Source organism: Balaenoptera borealis (assembly GCF_965194805.1).
Source record: "Balaenoptera borealis genome assembly, chromosome: 2".
NCBI classification, from domain to species: Eukaryota; Metazoa; Chordata; class Mammalia; order Artiodactyla; family Balaenopteridae; genus Balaenoptera; species Balaenoptera borealis.
In genome coordinates, this window is record NC_138867.1 from 44,897,577 (window position 1) to 44,920,910 (window position 23,334).

At 35.4% G+C, this 23,334-nt stretch overlaps 1 protein-coding gene, 1 long non-coding RNA gene and 1 pseudogene across 3 annotated transcripts in view; 1 reads left to right on the forward strand and 2 right to left on the reverse strand.

Moving 5' to 3' along the window:
• The window catches only part of DDX4 (DEAD-box helicase 4), a 68,997-nt gene that overhangs the window by 34,681 nt on the left and 10,982 nt on the right, over positions 1-23,334 (forward strand). Inside the window, exons 7-17 of the mRNA XM_082382583.1 lie at positions 3,117-3,222; positions 4,180-4,256; positions 5,322-5,369; positions 7,048-7,095; positions 8,405-8,452; positions 8,676-8,818; positions 9,453-9,605; positions 10,737-10,891; positions 13,845-13,974; positions 15,355-15,521; positions 22,589-22,734. Coding sequence (XP_082238709.1) covers positions 3,117-3,222; positions 4,180-4,256; positions 5,322-5,369; positions 7,048-7,095; positions 8,405-8,452; positions 8,676-8,818; positions 9,453-9,605; positions 10,737-10,891; positions 13,845-13,974; positions 15,355-15,521; positions 22,589-22,734 — 1,221 coding nt within the window. The remainder of the gene's footprint in view (positions 1-3,116; positions 3,223-4,179; positions 4,257-5,321; positions 5,370-7,047; positions 7,096-8,404; positions 8,453-8,675; positions 8,819-9,452; positions 9,606-10,736; positions 10,892-13,844; positions 13,975-15,354; positions 15,522-22,588; positions 22,735-23,334) is intronic.
• LOC309624477 overlaps positions 1-23,334 on the reverse strand; it is a 249,491-nt gene that overhangs the window by 24,054 nt on the left and 202,103 nt on the right. The gene's annotated exons all lie outside the window — the stretch shown is intronic.
• Positions 15,541-22,648, reverse strand: LOC309624348 (inorganic pyrophosphatase pseudogene; annotated as a pseudogene). Its single transcript has one exon. The product of its transcript is annotated as an inorganic pyrophosphatase pseudogene (transcript).

Consider the following 23,334-nt stretch of genomic DNA (forward strand, 5'->3'; position numbering starts at 1 on the left):
CAAAAGCCAGATGCAGGGCTTCCCTGGTGGCGCAGTGGTTAAGAGTCTGCCTGCCAACGCAGGGGACATGGGTTCGAGCCCTGGTCTGGGAAGATCTCACATGCCGCGGAGCAACTAAGCCCGTGCGCCACAACTACTGAGCCTGCGCTCTAGAGCCCGCGAGCCACAACTACTGAAGCCCGTGTGCCACAACTACTGAAGCCCACGCGCCTAAAGCCCGTGTTCCGCAACAAGAGAAGCCACCACAATGAGAAGCCTGCGCACCACAACAAAGAGTAGACCCCGCTCTCAGCAACTAGAGGAAAACCCACGTGCAGCAGCGAAGACCCAATGCAGCCAAAAATTAAATAAATGGATAAAATAAATTAAAAAAAAAAAACTCAACAGTTAAAAAAAAAAAAGCCAGTTGCAGCTCTATGTGCTTGATCCTGGCTTATTGACTAGTGTAGGGTGACTAGCAGGAACAGTCATTTTTCAGGGTGTCCCTGATTGCTGTTTTCTTTAGTTGTATACATTTGAGGGTAGGAAATTTGCATATAGTGGTTACTCAGTAAATATAAATGTGTGTGTAAATATAACTGTACCTAAGTTTATGTTGAAGTGTGACATGATATAGCAACAGGCAGGTGCTTATATTATAAATGTATATAGCTCAGTGATTTTTCAGTAACTGAATACACCTGGGTTCTGTGTTTTCACAAGCATGCAGATCAAGGAATAGAAATTACTAGCTCCTCAAAAGCCCCTTTCATGCTCATTTTTAGTCATTAACACCCCCCTCCCCCAGTTAATCTCTATTCTGACTTCTAGCAGCATAGACTTTTTAAAAATTTTGTACTTAACATAAATGGAATCATACAATATGTACTCTTTTGTGTCTGGCTTCCTCTTAATCTAATTGTGAGATTCATTCTTATTGTTGGTTGCAGTTGTAGATCATTATCATTGCTCTGTAGTGTTCTTTTGTTCTACTGTTCTGCTAATGATAGATATTTGGATTTCTTGCAGTTTTGGGCTGTTTTGAAACTGCTGCTATGAACATTCTAGTACATTTCTTTTGGTGACACTTGTTACTGTTTGTCTTTTTGATTGTAGCTATTCTAATGGATGTAAAGTGGTATCATTATGATTTTTTATCATTGAGTTATAAATTCAATAGTTGATATAGTTGATGGACAATATTATGTAAGTTACAGGTGCACAACATAGTGATTCATAATTTTTAAAGGTTATACACCATTTATAGTTACTATAAAATATTGGCTATATTTCTTGTGTTTTACAACATATCCTTGTATCTTTGTGGTTTTGCTTTGCATTTCCTGATGACTATGATGTTGAGCAGCTTTTCATGTGTGTATTGGCCATTTGTATATATTCTTTGGAGAAATGTCTATTCAGATCCTTTGCCCATTTAAAAAATAAGGTTATTGATCTTTTTGTTTTAAGAATTCTTTATATATTCTTGATACAAGTGTTAACAGATATATGATTTGCAAATATTTTCTCCTTTTCTGTGGGTTGTTTTTTCACTTTCTTGATGGTGTCCTTTGAAGCACAAAAGTTTAAAATTTTGATCCAAAGTTGCTTGTGCTCTTAATGTCATATCTAGAAACCCTTTGCCTGTTTCAAGGTCATGCAGATTTTCACCTATGTTTCCTTCTAAGAATTTTATCACGTTCACTGTACTCTTACATTTAAGTCATTGATCCATTTGAGTTCATTTTTGTATATGGTGTGAGATAGGGGCCCAACTTAATTCTTTAGTGTGTGAATAACCAATTGTCCCAGCACCATTTGTTCATGTTTTATATGGACATGTGTAGGTCTAGATATCTTTAAATTTATCCAACTTGTAGTTTATTAAGCTTCTTGGATGTGTAGATTAATATTTTTCATCAAATTTGGGAAATTTTCTGCTTTTTTATTATGGTAAAATAACTCTTAACATAAAATTTGTCATTTTAACTATATGTGTATAATTCAGTGGCATTGAGTACTTCTGAAGTGTTGTGCAATTATCACCACTATCTATTTGCAAAACTTCTTCATCACCCATGCAGAAACTTATGTCCATTAAGTTTCCTTCTCTTCCTCTCAGTCTCTGGTGCCCTCTATTCTCTGTACTTCATCAATTTGTCTATGTCTAGATATTTCATACAATTGGAATCATACAGTATTTGCTCTTTTATGTTTGGCTTAATTCACTTAGCCTAAAATTTTCAGTGTTCAGGTTGTTGCATGTATCAGAACTACATTCCTTTTTATGGCTGAATACTACTATTCCATTTTATGTGTACTTTTTAAAATCCATTCATCTGTTGATGTACACTTGGGTTTCTTACTACTTTTGGCTGTTTTGAATAATGCTTCTGTGAACATTAATATACAGTTACCTGTTTGAGTCACTGTTTTTGCATTTTTGGGGTATATGTCTAGAAGTGGAATTGTCAGGGAATGGGACTGCGGTAAGTTAAAATATGCCACAAAATCACTGCTCTTACCAAGGACCAGCCTTTTTTAAAAAAAAAAAAATGTTCCTTGGGTTGATGCAAGTCCTTGATTAATTTTCAGTTTGGAAAATGTTAATTCTGACAGTTTTGTCAATTTTTTTTCTTCTTTGGAGTAGCAGCATTTGGAGTCCCTTACTTTGCCATTTTCATTGATATCAGTGATACATATCATTTAATAATTTTCATTTTGTTTGCTAGTGTATAGAAATACAATTAACTTTTGTATATTGAAGGTTCAGTAACCTCACTAAACTTATGGTAAGTACTTTTTCTTTCCATGGATTGTGGAAATCCTGTTAATGGTGCAGTTGTGGCAACTTTTAATGTTTTACAACTGTCATTTTTTCCTTTTAGTCATTTTTAGTTTTTATTCCCAAAACAAGTAGCAGGTTTTTAAAATACTGTAGCTATATCTATTTATACTAATGAAGTTGAACATTTATAGGTCAAATACAGCATTTCTCTTTAGTAACTATCTGTTAATGGCTTAAAATATTAAAGTCATTGAATTATGCAAAACTTAAATAAACTTGGCCACCATGTCCCCAAGATTTCTTTGTTGTTGTTTTGTGTTGTTTTTGTGTGTATGTTTTAATATTATAGGCTATCAAGATGGAAATGATTCAGAAGCTTCAGGGTCATTCAGAAGAGGTGGAAGAGGTAGTTACCGAGGTTGCCGTGGAGGATTTGGTCTAGGAAGTCCAAGTTAGTAGTGGATTGCAAATAGTGTGTTCATTTATTATGAAAAAAATGATAAAAAATAATACTTATTATATAAGGTTGTTATGATGATTATATGAGAATAGTTAAGCATAGTGTGGTTGGTACATAATCACTTATATTGTATAAAATATTATTTTTTAGACACATGTAATTCCTTACAGGTTAAGTGGGAATATATGAATCTTTTTAGCAGTGTGTGTGACTCAGTTCTTTAATATTACATACTGTGAAGCATTTTAGAGCTTTGATAAAGATGGCTGACCTTACAAATAGGTGGCCTTCTCTATGGCTCTGCCTCCCATTATACCTCTTTTATACCAATGTGGCTTTCTACCTAAATTCTACCAGTCGTCATTCCTTGGTGCTAAGGTATTGTCTTCTGAAGTCACTGTTGGAATGCATGTGTCTCTTAACAGAGGAGGACAGAATAGTGGAAGCTAAAAACATAAATTGTAATAATGATTTAATAGATGCGTAGTGGATTAGTGAATTGTCACTTTTGAAAAAGTGAAGGGATCTGGAGGGTTGCTGTTCAGGACTGATTTGGGAACTGTGGGTGCAAGGGGTGCTTTTCTGGAGAATAAGCAGTGAGATTATGTAATGTGAAATTTCTGGGGGCAGTAACCGTGCTATTTTTCAGAGGTAATTTAACTTTTGCTTATATCATATTTTGGTGTAGTATTGACCCTAACTACTTTTATAAAATAATTTTAATAAAATAAAAATTTTGAGGAAGTAATTTGTTATTGAAGGAAATAATTTGTGGAGAAATCCTTTTGTGTGCTTCTTAGAAAAATACTGTAATTCCTGTTAAATTTAAATTATTTTATCCTGCATCTTTTTAACTTATGGCACCATAAGTTGATTTTTTTCGCTTTGCTGCATATCTAAAAGCTTCTTAAAAGTAACATAATCTAAATTTATTATCTGTAAATCTAGATAGCAAATATGAACAAGATGAAGGGACCCAGCGCTCTGGTGGCATTTTTGGCTCTAGAAGATCAGCATTAAGTGGTGTAGGTGAGAAATAGAATTTATTACTGAATATTAATCATTCACATTTGCTTTTAGCTCTAGGATTAATAAACCTAATATATATATGTTTAAGTGTACTAGATTGGCTCATGATTTTCTCTGCTTTTTAGATTTGTAGGCAAAAATACATGGACAGTTTTGCCTCCCTTATAAAGTTTGTGCTCTGTGAATTATTTCTTCTCTCTTATCTACCAGTTAATTTGAGTTATAAATTATACTTTTAATTGGAAGAAGGAAAATGAAGTTTGCTTTGATTTCAAAGAAAGGATTCTGAGTTAGGGGATTTGAGGAGAAAGTGAAAAAAATGGAACATAATTATTGACGAAAAATGTTCAAATGTGGATAAATAAACTGTGGTACTAAAAAGAAATGAGCTATTAAGGTATGAAAAGACATAGAGGAACCTTAAATGTGTATTACTGAGTGAAAGAAGCCAATCTGAAAAGGCTACATACTGTATGAGTCCAACTATATGACATTCAGGAAAAGGCAAAACTATAAGAAGAAGGGTGAAAAAAATAGGTGGTTGCTAGGGGTTGGGGGAAGGGATGAATAGGCAGAGCACTGAGGATTTTTAGGGCAGTGAAGTTACTTTGTATGATACTGTAATGGTGGAGACATGCCATTATACATTTGTCCAAACATAAAGAATGTATAATACCAGGAGTGAACTGTAATGTAAATGATGGACTTTGGGTGATTATGATGTGTCATTGTAGGTTCATCAATTGTAACAAATTACCTCTTTGGTGGAGGATGTTGATAATGGGGGGAGGCTCTGCAGGTGTGGGGACAGGAGGTATATGGGAAGTCTCTGTACTTTCTGCTTAATTTTTCTGTGAACCTAAAACTGCCCTAAAAAAAAATGAAGTCTTTAAACAAAATGTTCAAATGAGAAAAAGGTTTAAGTATAGAATTAAGAGATGGGTGGATTAAGGGACTAGAATCCTGAGTAATTACTCAGTATATGAAAAGAAATAGCTATATGGTTTATATGATTGAGGAGGAGCTGTGATTTCTCTAAATCTTCTGTAAAACAATGCCTTGCAGGTAAGGGTGACACTTATCAAAGCAGAAGTGGTAGTGGAAGTGGACGAGGTGAGTTCTTATCTGGTTTACCTATAAGTGGTTAAAATTACTGTAATCCAAGCTTAATTTTTGAAGTTAAAGGTAACTGTTGCTGCTTTTATACACTTTGTGGAGTATGCACTTGCACAGCCAGTTTCGAGGAGTTGTTTACTACTACTCTTTAATCCAACGATTCCGTTATAGGAATTACATACTGTAGGTGTATTTGCTCAATACATGTAAAAGTGTGTTCACTGAAGCTTCATTTATAATAAGTAAAAACTGAAAATCACCTAAAAATTCATGAGTCTGTTTAATAAATGATATAACCATAAAATGGGAGATACCATGCAGATGTTAAAGATTGAGATGTAATCTATATGTACAAATTCTTATTAAAATAATGTTTTTTCTTATGAGATAGTTATTTGGCTTGGTATAGGGGATAAAGAAAGTTCAGTATAGATGATTTTATACTATGAAAAAAATTTTCAGAGTTAAAAATATCTAAATGTCACATAAAAGTTGAAATGTTTTCCAGACTAGTAAAACAATAAAGCTTGTTTGATGTCTCTGAAAAATTCTTAGTGATCATTATTAGTCCCCACTTCCTTCCTTTGGATTCTTGGATTCTTCACTATAGAAAAAGATTATTAATGGCTAAACCATATCTTCTACAAATGCTCAGATGTTGTTTGAAAAAGGATTTCAAGACCTGTGGACATACAGGACAAGAAAATTAGCTCACATGTAAAAATGCTATATCTAGTTAGCCTTTCAAATCTAATGCAGTCCTTGTTCTTTTTTTGTGATAGTACCTGAAAGTGGCACAATAGATGACTCCTTGTCTAAAGATCAGAAAGATAGTGTATAGAAAAGAGTCAACACGGCAGACCTGACTGCTGTTCTTTGAAAGTCCTGCTTATAAGGTTGGCCCTTACCTGGCTTCTGAGAACGTGGATTTAGGGAGGGTTCTCACCACTCTTAACTGGTGTGAGTGGCTCACTGTGCCTAAACAGTTTGTACAACTGTGTGGTTTATGCTGAATACCTGCTTTGCTTCTGGGAGTCTGGAAGTTTGGTACATGCCAGGCAGAAGGTTCCTGCATTATCAGCACCTCATAAGAACCCTGGATATTGAATCTCTAATGGGCTTCTCTGGTAGACAGCATTTCCAGCATGTTGTCACAACTTGTCCTGTGTGATAACCAGTGGGAGAGACTCTTGAAAGCTTGTGCCTTGTTTTCTCTGGACTTTTCCCCGTACACCTTTTTCCTTTGCTGATTTTGCTCCCTATCCTTTCTATGTAATAAGTCACAACCATGGTTATGACTATATTCTGAGTCCTAGCAAATCATAGAACCTATGGGTTGTAGTGGGGACATCCCAACAAAGATGGATTTTTAGTTCCTTTTAGAAAATATATTCCTTTGCTGAGGAATATAGGGATCAGGAAAGAGACATAACAGTTTAAACAAAAAAATACTAATATGTTATAACAGTGTAATCTGCATAAAATCAGCATGTTGAATGCTAAGGAAACAAAATGTTCAGGGTTCTATTTATCTTAATTGTCTCAAGTATTATTTGTACGAAGGGACTTTATGCATTTTTAGAACTTTTTCTCTTTGAAGATAAGCAATGAAAAGAAAGATGTGCATAGTCTTGTATCTTGTATCTTGACTGTATCTTGTGGATTTCTTTAATAGGTGGTTACAAAGGTTTAAATGAAGAAGTAATTACAGCCTCTGGAAAGAGTAAGTTTTACTTTAGATAAGGTATTTGATTTTTATAGTGAGCATTCTTTTACCCCTCGATTTTTATATATATAATTTTTTTATAAGTATGGAATATTTATTAGGTTTACAAACAGCTAAAGGAGTAAGTCAGATTTTATAAATTAAGAAATCTTGTAAGGTAGCAGAGTCTATATTTTCAGACCACTGTAATATATTCATATCATCAAGCTGGCTGAATTTGTTAGACTGGGAGGAGAACAAAATGTTTTTGGGGGGGGTAAAATCTAGTACTTTAAACTTTTCTGTTTTTATTCAAAGATATGTGAAATGTAAAATATTAACTATTATATGTTCGGGAAATAATTTGTATAAACTATAATGTATTTAGAATTTTCATTCAACTTAATTATATAGTTAAGGGCATTGAAATATTGTTAATGAAGATAATATCACACACCTTGTATTATTATTTATTAATGTCTATTTGATGCAAATTAAAAACTAGGTAATAATTCAAGGCTTTTTCTCTTATTCCAAACATGTTTTCACTCTCAAAATTTAACAACTTCAGTCAGCTTCCTTTCTGATAATATACAAGCCACTTTTCTATTAATTTTCAAAAACTTTTATTTTCCTAATTGTAAAATTAATGTGTTCTTAGGCAAATAAAGACATGAAGAAAACATAATTTGTAATCTCATCACCTACAAATAATTACTACATATAGTTTGATATATTCATTTCTAGTCTTATTTCTAATCTATATATGTATTTAAAAAATTGAGGTCATTATATATGCATGTTGTATCAACCTTTTTTTTTTTGAGTATAATTGCTTTACAATGGTGTGTTAGTTTCTGCTTTATAACAAAGTGAATCAGTTATACATATACATATGTTCCCATATCTCTTCCCTCTTGCATCTCCCTCCCTCCCACCCTCCCCATCCCACCCCTCTAGGTGGTCACAAAGCACAGAGCTGATCTCCCTGTGCTATGCGGTTGCTTCCCACTAGCTATTTTATGTTTGGTAGTGTATATATGTCCATGCCACTCTCTCACTTTGTCACATCTTACCCTTCCCCCTCCCCATATCCTCAAGTCCATTCTCTAGTAGGTCTGTGTCTTTATTCCCGTCTTGCCACTAGGTTCCTCATGACCTTTTTTTTTTTCCCCTTAGATTCCATATATATGTGTTAGCATACTGTATTTGTTTTTCTCTTTCTGACTTACTTCACTCTGTATGACAGACTCTAACTCCATCCACCTCACTACACCCCTTGATTTTTAAAAACATTTATCTGTTTTTTGGTTTGATTCCTTTTAAGATTCTTGGAAGTCAGAAGCTGAAAGAAGAGAAAGCGGTGACACTCAAGGTATATTAATTTTTGTGTGATCCACATGAGTGTATATTGCATTTTAATACAAATACAGAATATTTAAAAACAGGTAACTTTTTAAAATTTGAAGTGAAAACTTTAATGGTAAACATTGGGAATTACTACAGTATTTAAAATTTGAGTTTGTCAGTTTTTGTATGTTTTCCGTCTTATTTTTATTCTAGTCCTTGTAATGTAAATTTTCTTTTTAAATTTTAAGGACCAAAAGTGACCTACATACCACCTCCTCCACCTGAGGATGAGGACTCCATCTTTGCACATTATCAGACAGGCATAAACTTTGACAAATATGATACTATTCTTGTAGAAGTATCTGGACATGATGTACCACCAGCAATTCTGGTCAGTGTAATAATTGTTTCTATAATGACTGTGTAGCAAACTTCGGTTTTTAAAAATTTGGTACATTTCTTTGGTATTAAAGAATACAAAATTTTCATCTTATTCTCTAATGTCTTAGGTTGGAAATTTAGAACCATGACTACCATCTACATTAGAATTAATTGCTATGTTGAAAGGGAGGGTACTATATTTCCTCCCCACCTCCCCAAACCAGGATGAGAACTTTATTTAAATTTACTAAAAAGGATACTTTTCCTAGAGATCAAGATTTCTGCTTTCTAAGTGTGTGAGAAAGTGTGTCTTAGGGGAGTGGTTTTCTAAGGAGTGGGGGAGCCCAGAGTCCATTGTTGGTAATGAACCATTTTTACTGATTAGAGTTATTTGTATCTCACAGGTTTTAAGGGGACAGAAAAGAGTTTCTAGAACCACTGTCTGTACGGAATATTCCTTAATTCTATCAAGTAATAACATACAGGTTCTGGATATTACTTTTGAGTGGGGGCGTATTTGTAAAGTTAACATAGTATATATAAAGTGGAATTAACAACTTGAAACTAATTCAAATAGAATATGTTCATGGAATGACCTGTATATGATATATGGAATTTAATCACTGCTACCTGCTTTTTTTTAGACTTTTGAAGAAGCTAATCTTTGTCAGACACTGAATAGCAACATTGCTAAAGCTGGTTATACTAAGCTTACTCCTGTGCAAAAATACAGTATTCCTATTATACTAGGAGGAAGAGATTTGATGGCTTGTGCTCAGACAGGGTCTGGAAAGACTGTAAGTCACTTTCCTGAATGTATTCTGCCCCATATTCAAACTGCTACTTTTTGAACTTTGGTTCTTCCCAAGTAGAAGATTTCAGTGAACTGTCATAAATATTCATGTGTGTTTGCTTCTGATTTCTGGTTTTATTGAGGTTTGTGTACTTCTGAAGAAAGAATTTTGAACTATTTCTAGAGTAGTTCATAGATTTTTAATCTCTAAGTGTGTTCAGCTCTTTTTGTGGAACATAATATCTAAAACAAAATGATTGAGGGTCAAAGCACCAAAGTTTATAAGCCACAGAGAAAGGTAAAAAATAATTTATGTAATACAGCTAATACAGTTTTGGAGTCAAGAGAATGAGAAATAGCTGTAGGTATTGTACCTGGTCCTTAGTATGAAGTGACCTCAGGTTATGCTAATTCTAAAAGAGCTCTGATGGGACCAGGTTGGTCTTAGGACTAAACTGTGGGGTTTGTCTATTAAATAGGGTTCCGTGAGATGAGTATTAAAGACTGTCATTTCCAGGATCATAGTCTTGGTTCATACTATATTAGTCTTAAAAAGCCTCCCTAGTAGAGTTGAAGGGAAAATGAGTGAGTTGTATAATACAGCAGCTGTTGTGTGACTTAAATGTGGTTTTGGAGGTAGATTTTAGTGTCTTATTTGTTTAATGAGGAAACTTACAGCACAAACTTTCTTGCCACATGTAACTTTAATAAGGGTGATATGTTTAGTAATCCAAATGAATGATTTCCCAAGTTTTGCTCTGCTTGTGGACCACTTTTGTCATGCATTCTGATAATTTTATTTCTACCCCAAAAGGAGTCATTTAGAATGAATGCTGCATGCTGCATTAAGCTCTGAAAATAAGTTTATTTAGAATCTATGGCTGTGCTTTTTTTTAAAAAAAAGATATTTTCATAGGGTAGATTAACATTATCAGACATTTTATGTTGTATAATATGAGCATGAAGACCTAAATGTTAAAAACTCATGGAAATAAAAATTGTTTTCCTTTCTCATCTTAAATTTACCAAAAAGATGAAAGAATAAGCTAAAGGATATAAAGACATGAGGAATAGGTTGCCATAGGGAGAAGGATGGTGCACTATACATCTGTAAATTATGGAATTTAACTTCTAGGCAGCTTTTCTCTTGCCAATTTTGGCTCATATGATGCGTGATGGAGTAACTGCCAGTCGTTTTAAAGAGCTGCAGGAACCAGAGTGTATTATTGTTGCACCAACTCGAGAATTGATCAGTCAGATCTATTTGGAAGCCAGAAAATTTTCTTTTGGGTAAGTACATCTAGAATGCCACTCACAAACAAGTTTTTCTTTTGAGAATTTTCTTACTTATTTTGGGAAGAACTCAGTGCATGAATAAGAATGCACTCATGTAATTGATTGAAGTTTACTTTTTCATAATCTTGCTTACGGGATCTCTTTATTTTAAAAAGAAACATTCTTATTAAAAATTAGATGATAATAGAAATAGATAAGACAATAGTGAACATATTGGTGTGTCTTCTGGTAGTTTTTAAATGTATGTTTAAAAAATGAACTTAGGGTGTTCCTAATAATTTTCTGTTCTTTTACACGTAACTTAATAAAATGGATAACTGCTTATTTAACAATCAGACCTAATTTTTAATGACTTTAAGATTGCCCATGTGTATGTATTTTATTTCTCTATTTTGGGGGATTTAGGTTGTTTCTAATTTGGAGCTACTATAAATAAAAATAATTCTTGCTGTAATGAACAGCTTGCTATATAAATTTTTTCTACTTTTATGTTTTAAGTATTTTCTTAGAGTGGATTTTTATAAATTTAATGTTAAAGAATATGGACTTATTTTAAAGCTTGCCTTCTACCAGCAGTATATGAGAATGCCAATTTCACTGTACACTTTGCCAGTATTTGGTATTGTATTAGTTATCTGTTGCTGCTTACCTTAAAACCTAGTTGCTCAAAACAATAAATATTATCTTACAGTTTCTGAGGGTTAGGAATTGGGGAACAGTTTAGCTGGGTGTTTCTGACTTGGGATCACTTATGAGGTTGCAGACAAGATGTCAGCTAGGATTGCAGTCATCTGAAGGTTTGACTGGATCTCTGTGTAAGGATGCTTGATTGTCCTTAGGAAATGACAGCTGGCTTCCCTTAGATTGAGTGGTCAGTGAGAAAGAGCAAGGAGGAGGTTGCTGTGACTTTTATAAAACAGTTGCAGTCACTTTGGCCATATTCTGTTTGTTACTAAGCAAGTCAGTAAGTCTAGCCCATACTCAGGACTGGCTATATAATTTGCTAGAACTAGTGCAAAATGAAAACGCAGGGTCCTTTGTTAAAAAAACTATGAATTTTAAGCAGCAAATATAGAGCATTAAACCAAGCACAGGGCTCTTCTAAGCTTGGGACCCTGTATGACTGCACAGGTTTTACACCTATGAAGCCAGCCTTGTACACACCTATGGGGGAGTGGAGTTAGGATCTATATTTAAAGGAAGGAGTATTGAAGAATTTGTGTACATATTTTAAAACCACCGCAGGTATCTTCATTTTTTTTTTTTTCATTTATTTGGTTATTGAGAGGTTGAACGCTTTATACGTTTTCCTTTGTGAATTATGCATTTGTTATCTACCAGTTTATCTATTGGGATATTAGTGTTTTTCTTTACAATTTTTTAGAGTTTTCTCTGTATAGAAGCTTCACCTTTTATTTTGTATAAATCAGTTTATTTAAAATGAGAGTAGAAAAAATTAAAATTATTAAAATCCCTTTAATGTCAAGCTTGACAGATCTTTTGGAAAAAGTAGGTGTACATTGCTTATACCAGTGTTTATTTCTTGCTGATCCCCATGTAGTATGTTGCTCTTCAGTCTTTTATTTTTACTTTTTTTTTAAAGCTTTTCCAGTACATTTTTAAAAAATTTTATTTATTTATTTTATTTTTGGCTGTGTTGGGTCTTCGTTGCTGTGCGCGGGCTTTCTCTAGTTGTGGCGAGCAGGGACTACTCTTTGTTGTGGTGTGTGGGCTTCTCATCGCGGTGGCTTCTCTTCGCGGAGCACGGGCTCCAGGTGCACAGGCTCCAGTAGTTGTGGTGCGCGGGCTCTAGAGCGCAGGTTCAGTAGTTGTGCCACATGGGCTTAGTTGCTCTGTGGCCTGTGGGATCTTCCCGGACCAGGGCTCAAACCCGTGTCCCCTGCATTGGTAGGCAGATTCTTAACCACTGCGCCACCAGGGAAGTCCCAACTTCAGGCTTTTAAATCAAGTAAAAGATAACAGTTTTCTTTTTTAAAAAACAAAAGCATATGTATGATAAATTCAGATAATTATGCACAAAATGAATATTAGTACATGGATATTTGTTGGAACATTTTTGTGGCAAAAAACTGAAAAGTATCAATGTTTATCTTTAATTCTCCTCTTCAGAGTTTACACACTATTAACAGTTTATGTGAATTATTGTAGAAATAGCTGGTGCACATGTATGCACTTTAATTCTCTCAACAAATGGTGGCATACTAAGCTTGTTGCCACCGCGTTTTTTAAAAACGGTGTATGTTGGCGCTAATGCTTACTCTAGAACTGTACTCCTTTTTATGAATGCACAGTATTCCTTTGTATGGGTGGGCTATAATTTTAAGTCTTTTATTGTTAGACAATTAGATAGGTTTCAATCTTTTGATACTAAAAATAATGTTAGTAGTGAATCTTATTTTACAGTCATCTTTACCCATATGTGGGGACATACCTGAAGGGAAAATTCCTAGATGTGAATTTACTGGGAAAAAGATATGTTTTAAAATTTCAATAGAGTAAAATTGTGAAAGGTGTTGTATCAGTTTATCCTCCTGAGTGCCAGTTTCCCTACACCCTGGCTAACATGGTGTTATCACACTTGAGGGAAAATGTTGTTAGTCTTCATTTATTTTGCTTTTAAAAGTAATGTTGAACTTAAAGTGTTTAAAATCCTTTGTATTTTTTATGAACCATTTGTTCATGTTTTTGGCTTATTGCGTGAGTGCTGGTCATGTTTATCATTGTTTTTGAAGAGCCCTTTATCAGACAGGTTGCAAATATTTTTTTCCCACAGCTTTTCAGCTTCTTTCTGGGAAGCATTTAATTTTTTTAAAAGAATGTTGAATGTATTAGCTTTTCCTTTATGGATTTCATTTTACATCTTGTTAGAAACAAATGGCTAATTTTCAAGTAACCAGAAAGTGACATTTACTTTTATTGTTAATAGGACTTGTGTAAGAGCTGTTGTTATATATGGGGGAACCCAGTTGGGGCATTCCATTCGACAAATAGTACAAGGCTGTAATATATTATGTGCTACTCCTGGGAGACTGATGGATATCATAGGTAAAGAAAAGGTAGGCTCTAGAGGGATAACAAAGTTGTGGTATTGATTAATAATTTTTTTTGTTTGGGGAAGAGAGAGATTGGTATAAAGATACATACATTTATTACAGCACCATTTATATATTAGGCCCCCATCAGATGCTTTGAATGCATTCTCACATAAATCTTAAAATAATGAAAATAGGAGGTAAATAGTATTTTCCATTTTATACTTGGGAAAACAAACTTAGTGAGATTATGTAATTTATTTTAAACCTCTCAGTTAGCTCTATTAAGTGATAGAGCTAGGGTTAGAATCTGGATCTGATTCCAGAATCCATATCCTATACCCCACTACACTGGGAGAGAAATGCAATAAGTGCTTTTATCTACTTTCATATATGTCTTGATGAAATAATTTTTTTTTCCTGAAAGAAAGCCTTTGTGGCATCCATAATTTTGTCTTCTGTTTTAGGTGTGGGAGTGATATTATCCAGGACTATTAATTTTTTGTCTTCAGAAAGAGATTTTAGGGCTATGTGTTTCTTTTTGGTATTCACATACCACAGTATTACATGTATCAATATTTTCAGTTCACTTTCATGACCCTGATTTGCTTTTTTAAGGCCCTTCTCTAAAGGGATTATTCAAAACATGCTCTTTCTGTGTAAAGGGACTTTTCTTAGGATACTTATTAAGAGTATCCAGAGAAATCCACCTTGATTAAACATCTTCCCTGGGGTACCAAAATAACTTGTTTTCTTTTTGCAAATGTGTGCTTCTCTTTTTAGCACTAAGTATCCATGATAGGTAAGAAAAGTTTCCCAGTTGTTCCTGAGTGATTAGAGAATGGGGGATTTATTAAGGGTTTAAAGGAGTTAGAAATAAGTTTAGCAGTTATAAGACATTTGAATATGTCATGCTATTAAGAAATTTTATTTCTTACATTAAAGAGTCTGACTTTATCAGATAATATAGTCTAGATCTGTGCTGTCCGATACAGTAGTCACTAGCTACATGTGGCTATTTAAATTTCAAAGTGATATAAAATTAAAAATTCATTTCTTCAGGCACACTAGCCACATTTCAAGTGCTTATTAGCTGCATGTGGCTACTGGCTAACAGTGAAGATATAGAATTTTTAAGTAATTACAGAAAGGTGTATTGTGTAGTACTGATCTAGGTGTTTTGGTTTCTTTCTTATAAAATGTTTTATAACATAAGGCAAAATTGAGAACTGAAGTAAACACTGATAGTATTACCTAATCATAACAGTTCTCTTCGTTTTATGCATTTATTTCTAATCTTCATCCTTAAGAATATATTAATAGTTGGAGTTGTAGAGAATATTTTAGTTTAATACATTAACTAGTATGCATTCTCTGCCCTCACCCTTGAAAATATCCTTAAAGATTGGTCTCAGACAAGTCAAATATATAGTTTTGGATGAAGCTGATCGCATGCTGGATATGGGTTTTGGACCAGAAATGAAGAAGTTAATTTCCTGCCCAGGAATGCCGTCAAAGGAACAGCGTCAGACCCTTATGTTTAGCGCAACTTTTCCAGAAGAAATTCAAAGGTAAATTTTTTCTTCTTAAAAGTAGTTGCTATGTACTTGATGCTTTTATAACAGGAGAAATAATGTGAATATCTTATTTTTGAGAGATTTACTTCATTTAATCCTAAATTTAAGATTGTAACATAGGTAGTTTAGAACTATTTCCGGGAAGTTTACCATATTTTTCATTGTTTCTTACCTTAATTCCTGGCTTTACATTAGCATCACATTTTTTTTAATATATATATATTTTAAATTAATTAATTAATTTATTTTTGGCTGTGTTGGGTCTTCGTTTCTGTGTGAGGGCTTTCTCCAGTTGCGGCAAGTGGGGGCCACTCTTCATCGCGGTGTGCGGGCCTCTCACTATCGCGGCCTCTCTTGTTGCGGAGCACAGGCTCCAGATGCGCAGCCTCAGTAGTTGTGGCTCATAGGCTTAGTTGCTCCGCGGCACGTGGGATCCTCCCAGACCAGGGCTCGTACCCGTGTCCCCTGCACTGGCAGGCAGACTGTCAACCACTGCACCGCCAGGGAAGCCCCAGCATCACATTTTATTAAAGTGTGTGTGTGTGTGTGTGTGTGTGTGTGTGTGTGAGAGAGAGAGAGAGAGAGAGAGAGAGAGAGAGAGAGAGTACATGAGTGCAGCACCTAGCTAGGATTTAGTAAGTGCTTACTAAATGAAATTATTTTTATTGTCGTGCCTTCTCCTCAAACCAAATAATAGAGCTTGGGGGAATTGTGCTTGTGTTGGAAAATTTATATACCAATTTCCACAGATATTTGAGTATCATACCACGTACTGTGTGGTCTGTGAGTTCTGAGATTAGGATGACACATTCCTGCTGGAGTGGTGACTCTTCCTCCTGCCTGCTGACCCCTTGGCCACAGGGAACCTGAAGTGCCCATGCAGCAGCTCTAGCTTACAGTTCAGTAAGACTCTTCCTGTTTTCTCTGGTGGAACCATTCTCTCTTTGGGAACCAAGACCTCCAAAACTGCAGAACCTATACTTGTAGTGGGGGCAGGAAGCACAGATTTCCCATGTGGGTCACTGGAAGTGATGGATGGTATGTGGGCCACCCTTGCTGTATCCCTTGGTTCACAGACCCATGTACCACATGAAGATCTTTGATTCCTACTGAATGATGTTCCATCCTCATAAAGAATCACTTCCAAGCTATCCCTTTAGCTGTTCTTTCAGTGGACAGTTCCAGTTTGTCAGGCTGGCAACTTCTGGGTGTTGTGGTATGATATGGACCCCATGGTTATGCACCTGCTGCAATACCACCTTTGCTGAAAGTGGACCCCCTGGTCTGATAGAATGTTATGTGGGGTCAAACACTATCAATTTGTATTACTTATTAGATCATCTTAAAAGTCTTTGTATAAAGTTAAAAAGAGCTCTTTACTGAGGAAAAAGTCTAAATCGTAATAAAGCATTTGGCCAGTTGCCAGGATTTTTTTCTTTCTTAGTGGTACATAAAAGAGTAGTTTCTTATATTTAAATGGTGTCTTAAATTTGAAATGGGGTATCTACATTCCCATCATCATCTTAGGTAATTAATACTAGGTGGGTAAATACCTACCTAATTAGCAGGTAATATTCCTGCTGCCTGCCTGTTTTTTTTTTTCAACAAAATAATTTTATTTCTGGGACTTCCCTGTGGCGCAGTGGTTAAGAATCCACCTGCCAATGCAGGGGACACGGGTTCGAGCCCTGATCCGGGAAGATCCCACATGCTGTGGGCAACTAAGCCCGTGCGTCACAACTACTGAGCCTGTGCTCTAGAGCCCGTGAGCCACAACTACTGAGCCCACGTGCCACAACTACTGAAGCCCGCGCACCTAGAGCCTGTGCTCCGCAACAAGAGAAGCCACTGCAGTGAGAGGTCCGTGCACTGCAACAAAGAGTAGCCCCCGCTCGCCGCAACTAGAGAAAGCCCGCATGCAGCAATGAAGACCCAACACAGCCAACAATAAATAAATAAACAAATAAAATTTTTTTTAAATTTATTTTTATTTATTTATTTCCTAACATGTGGCAAACATATACATCCAGTACATACTTATCTTGGACATTTATTCACAGATGACTTCCAAACTACAACTGTCTTGATATTTAAGCAGGAACTAAAAGTTATCTTAGTTGATATGAAAGATGCTTTTAGATGGATAACAGTATGGATATATTGGATTGGTCACAGCAGAATTTGATTGATTAGTTCTATGAATTTAAAGCTTGGAAAAGTTACTACTTTTGCATCTAATGCTTTCAGACGAATAGGATGCAGCAATATCAACTTGTATTCCAGAGAAATTTCCTTAGTTTTTCTGGTGATGGAACCACTTATCCACATCTGTTGGTATTGTGCAGGCAGGTTCACATGGTGGTGGTAAAGCGTCCACAATGGCTTTGGCAGCATCAGGGTCACACTGGAAGGGGCTCTCAAACACTGTGGTATTCATGCAACTGATTCCTTTTCCATCAGTTTTCTTAGTCACTAATGCTCTCCAGTAGTCATGAGTGCTTTTGATAATATCAATTGCAAAGTCCTTATCTTTAAATTCTTTAAATTCTGCGTTGAAAGCAAACTGGTTCTCAGGTTTTCCTTCAGGAACCTTGTACCTTCTAAACCAGTCCACAGTAGCTTCCAGGTAGCCAGGTTTCAGCCGCTTGACATCATTAATAGCATTATAATTGGCTGCATCAGAATCATCCACATTAATGGCAATGACTTTACAGTCAGTTTCCCCTTCATCGATCATAGCCAGTATGCCCAGAACTTTCACCCTGATTATTTCCCCTCTTGCACATACCTTGCTTCCAATTTCACACACATCAATTGGGTCATTGTCACCACAGCAGCTGGTGTGTTCATCATTGTGTCCTGGGTCTTCCCAAGTCTGAGGGATGGCACCATAGTTCCAGATATATCCTTTATAAGGGAACAAATTTGCAACATGATGGAGTTTTCCTTTTTTTACATCTTGTTTAATTGGGTTTAAAGGATCCTTTGTAGCAATCTCCATTTTTGCATTCAACCAGCGTGGTACTTCAACCACCATGTGGAACACATCCTTATCTGCATAAATTGGAATATCATGAAGTGGATATATATATTGTCCTTTTTCATTTTTGAGGAAGACTCAGTACTCGAGGGTGAAGGGCGCGGCGCGCTCCTCGCTGCTGAAGCCACTCATGATGCCGGAGACCAGCCGCCGCTGCTACAAAGCCACTCTATTTTTTTTTTTAATTTTAATTTTTTTTTTTTGGCTGTGTTGGGTCTTCGTTGCTGCACGCGGGGCTTTTTCTAGTTGTGGCGAGAGGGGCTACTCTTCGTTGTGGTGCGCGGGCTTCTCATTGTGGTGGCCTCTCTTGTTGTGGAGCACGGGCTCTAGGTGCGCGGGCTTCAGTAGTTGAAGCATGCAGGCTCTAGAGCACAGGCTCTGTAGTTGTGGCACATGGGCTTAGTTGCTCCACGGCATGTGGGATCTTCCCGGACCAGGGGTTGAACCTGTATGCCCTGCATTGGCAGGCAGATTCTTAACCACTGTGCCACCAGGGAGGTCCCATCTATTTTTTTAATTTACCCTGAAATAGGAAAGTGTTCAGATACTGGCCAGCCCAAATGACTAATGTATACTACCGTCAGTCAGTAGTATTTGTTGAGGACTTTTTATGAGCCATATTTGATTATAAGCCCTGGGGCTATATGATAAATAGGATAGAGTTCCTGACCTTGAGTTGTTCATATTCTTGAGTTCTTGATGACTCCTCAGTTGCTTTACTGTCTGCATTTAAATGTTACAAGTTGCCTATTATTCTGTCTAAAGTCCACTTTTTTCATTCTACGTATTCACTGAACCATTGAAGCATCCATTTCCTTGGCTTGCACTTGTACCTGTTTACTCTCCCAAACTTATTACCTGTATTTTTTTTTTGATTGAAGTATAGTTGGTTTACAATATTATGTTAGTTTCAAGTGCTCAATGTAGTAATTCAATATTTTTGTAGAATATATTCCATACAAAGTTATTATAAAATATTAAGTATATTCCCTGTACTGTACATTACATTTTTGTAACTTATTTGTTTTATACCTAGTAGTTTGTAACTCTTAATCCTCTTCGCCTCCTTTACTCCTCTCTCAGCCCCCTCCCTTCTGGTAACCACTGGTTTGTTCTCAGTATCTGTTTCTGTTTTGTTATATTTGTTCCTTTCTTTTATTTTTAGATTCCACATATAAGTGAAAACATACAGTATTTGTCATTCTCTGACTTATTTCACTAAGCATAATAATCTCCAGGTCCATCCATGTTGTTGCAAATGACAAAATTTCATTCTTTTTTTATGGCTGAGTAATATTCCATTGCATATACGTATCCACCACATCTTTATCCATTCATCTGTTGATGGAAACCTAGTTTTTCATATCTTGGCTATTGTAAATGATGCGGCTATGAACATTGGGGTGCACATATCTTTTCAAATTAGTGTTTTTATTTTCTTTGGATATATACCCAGGAGTGGAATTGCTCCATATGATAGTTCTATTTTTAATTTTTTGAAAAACTTCCATACTGTTTTCTGTAGTGGCTGTACCAATTTACATTCCCACCAGCAGTACACAAAGGTTCCCTTTTCTCCACATCTTGCCAACCCTTGTTATTTCTTGTCTTTTTGATAATAGCCATTCTGACAGGTGTGAGGTGGTATCTCATTGTGGTTTTGATTTGCATTTCCCTGATGATTAGTGATATTGAGCATCTTTTCATGTGCCAGTTGACCATCTGTATGTCTTCTTTGGAAAACTGTCTATTCAGGTCCTCTGCCCAGTTTTAAAAATTGGGTTGTTTGTCTTGTATTGTGAAGGAAACCATGAAGAAACACAAAAAGACAATGTACTGGTTGGGAGAAGATATTTGCAGATGATATGTTCCATAAAGGGTTAATATCCAAAATATGTAAAGAACTTCTACAACTTAATATCAAAAAACAAACAACCCAATTATTACTTGTATGCTTAATCTCTCTCCTCAGCTCCAGACTTTTAGATTTAACTCTTTAGGATTGTTTTTCCTCTTAGATGAATTACCGGTAACTCATGTTCATCAAGTCCAAAATTGAACCTATTCTTCAGCTCCCTCTTTCCTTTCCAGTTTTCCTGATTGGCATCATGGTCTTTCGAAGCCAGAGTCCTTTGAATCATGTTGATTCCTCCCTCATACTCCTTTAATTCTGCCCTTCAAAAGTGTTCAACTTGGCAGTTATCTCTAAAATATTTCAAATTTGTTAGTTTCTTCTCTATTTCCCACCTTATTTTAGGTCCTTCTCAGTTTCCCTCTGCTCATTGGTAGTAGCTTTCTTTCTAACCTGTCTCCCTGCCTGTAGTTTCATTTTTATGCTGGTATAAATTCCAAAACAAAGTCTGATCTTTATAGCCATTTATTTAAGATAAACCTTCCCATGTCTTTCCATCTCCACAGACTACCAACTTTCAAATTCTTTTACACATGATAATTTCTGCCTCATTTGCCACTTTTTTACCTGGACCGATGTATTTCTGGCTTATTTAGACTATTTCCTATCGGCCACACAAGCCAAATTCTGTTCCTCCTCATTATTTATCCTTGTGTCGTCTTCTGCATTGAGTGCCTTTCCCTAGTCATCATTGTTTCACATTCTTGCTTGCTGTTTCCTTAGATCAAGCTTCAAACTTGAAGACTCTTAACAGACATCGTTTCATCCATTTCCTGCCAATCTTGTGAAAGAATCCTGTATCTTGTGAAAGAAACTATTTAAAACACTTTTCACGTTTCTTGGAATATAGTAAGGTTCAATAGATGTTAACTATTGTAACACTGGATTATTATAGTAAATCATTAAATAATTAAAATATGTAAATACTAAGCTATATAAATATTTTAGATTATAGTAATTATTTTTTAATATAATTATATTTATGTGACTTGATATGAGCACCTCAGAGGCAGAGACCATCATATTCATCTTTATACACCCAGTGCCTTGTACCATGTATGCCTGACACGAGGCACTCAGAATATGTTTTCATGGGTGTAAAGGATGATTGACAATTAAGACTTGCAGATGATCTCAAGGTTTGAGAGGGTTCTTGTCTCTAGAGGTAGTATATCAACAATGTTTTTCTTTTATGGTAAGAGCAGATGAAGAGAGAGAAGCAGCAGTGATTTATTAAGATTATGGATATACTGAGTTTGAACTATTTTCTTGATATGCTAGGAGGTGGCTAGAAAGTAAGGGACTGCTACATAGGAGAGTATGTACATGACTGCTACCTGACCTTCCCTTTTTTTCCTTCCAAACTTGCTCTGTAATTGGCAATTCCCCTTCTCCCTACTCCGTGTTCCTGGGTGATCTAGAGCAGGGCTTCTTAATTGTATGCTGTCAGTGAGTTGTGTGTGTGTCAAGATGCTGATACCCCCAACCTTTGGGGTGAGCATCCACAACTTGGTGTGGCCCTGGCCCCTAGTCTCTTCACATCATCTCATTTTTTTGCCCAATTATGCTGTACAAATATTATCATTTTCTGTGTTTGTCATGTTACAAAAAGCACTGACTTAAGATCTGGTTTGCTCCTAATAGTTCATTTGAAGTATACTAATTTGACAACTAATATTTTCAGGAAACAACTCCTAGAAATAACATACATGAAAGCAGTGAATGAAGAAAAGAATTTTTGTTGTAGGGTTACATTTTAATTTTTAATAAAAAAAATTCCTGCTTATAGTCTGATACTTAGCATACTTTTTTTTATTGTTATATACACGTTTTATATAGTTTTGTATGGTCAGCACATCCACTTGAAATTACTTATCCATAATTTGACACAGACATTTTCACTAGTAGTTGTTAAGTATTTTGCAAAATCTTAACATTTAATACCGATATTTGAAAGTAGTACTTGGATGATGTAAGTATCCACCTTCTCTTATTATAGCTGTTATAATCTGGCTTATTAATATTGAAGTAACACTTGCAGGAATTCAGTGAATATTATGAGTATTAATGGAAGAGGATAAGTTAAGGAATACTCTCTTGTCTTTCAAGGTTGGCTGGGGAGTTTTTAAAGTCGAATTATTTGTTTGTTGCTGTTGGACAAGTGGGTGGAGCATGTAGAGATGTTCAGCAGACCATTCTCCAAGTTGGCCAGTACTCAAAAAGAGAAAAACTTGTCGAAATTCTACGAAACATAGGTACCTTACATTGATATAATTATCTTTTGTTATGATTTTGATTTTTACAAAAATGACTTTTAGAAATGACTTTAAGCATTATTTGGCATAAGTTAAATAAATAAGTTAAAGCTCTTTTTCTTATGATTCGATTTTTTGGATAAATGATGTAGCAGTATAATCCTTCTCCTCCATAAATGTTAAAAATAGGAAGAATTTGAGACTTTGAACAGTGTTTGACAAAAAACTATTCCAGCAGAAATACATATTTTCTTGTTTTAGGAAATAGAAAGGATGAGTAACATATCTTTACATCAAGCTCTGTTTACTCCACTAAAAGTGAAATCTTTGTTGTATTTCTACTTCCCAGTTTTTGCTCTCTAAGGCTTCCTGTATTCATAGTTCAAAGAATTTTTGAGATAGAAGGGACTTGAAAGATCTAGTTCTGTTCCTTCACAGTGTTGATGAGAAATCTATCCCTTTCCCCTCAAAAAAAAAATTTTTTTTTTTTCAATAGAAAGTTGTATTTCTTTGATTGAGATAGCTTTAGTTTGTGCCTTGAAATAAAATTTTCTAATGTGGCCTTTTAATACCCTTTTGTTACCTCACAGGCTAAATTTA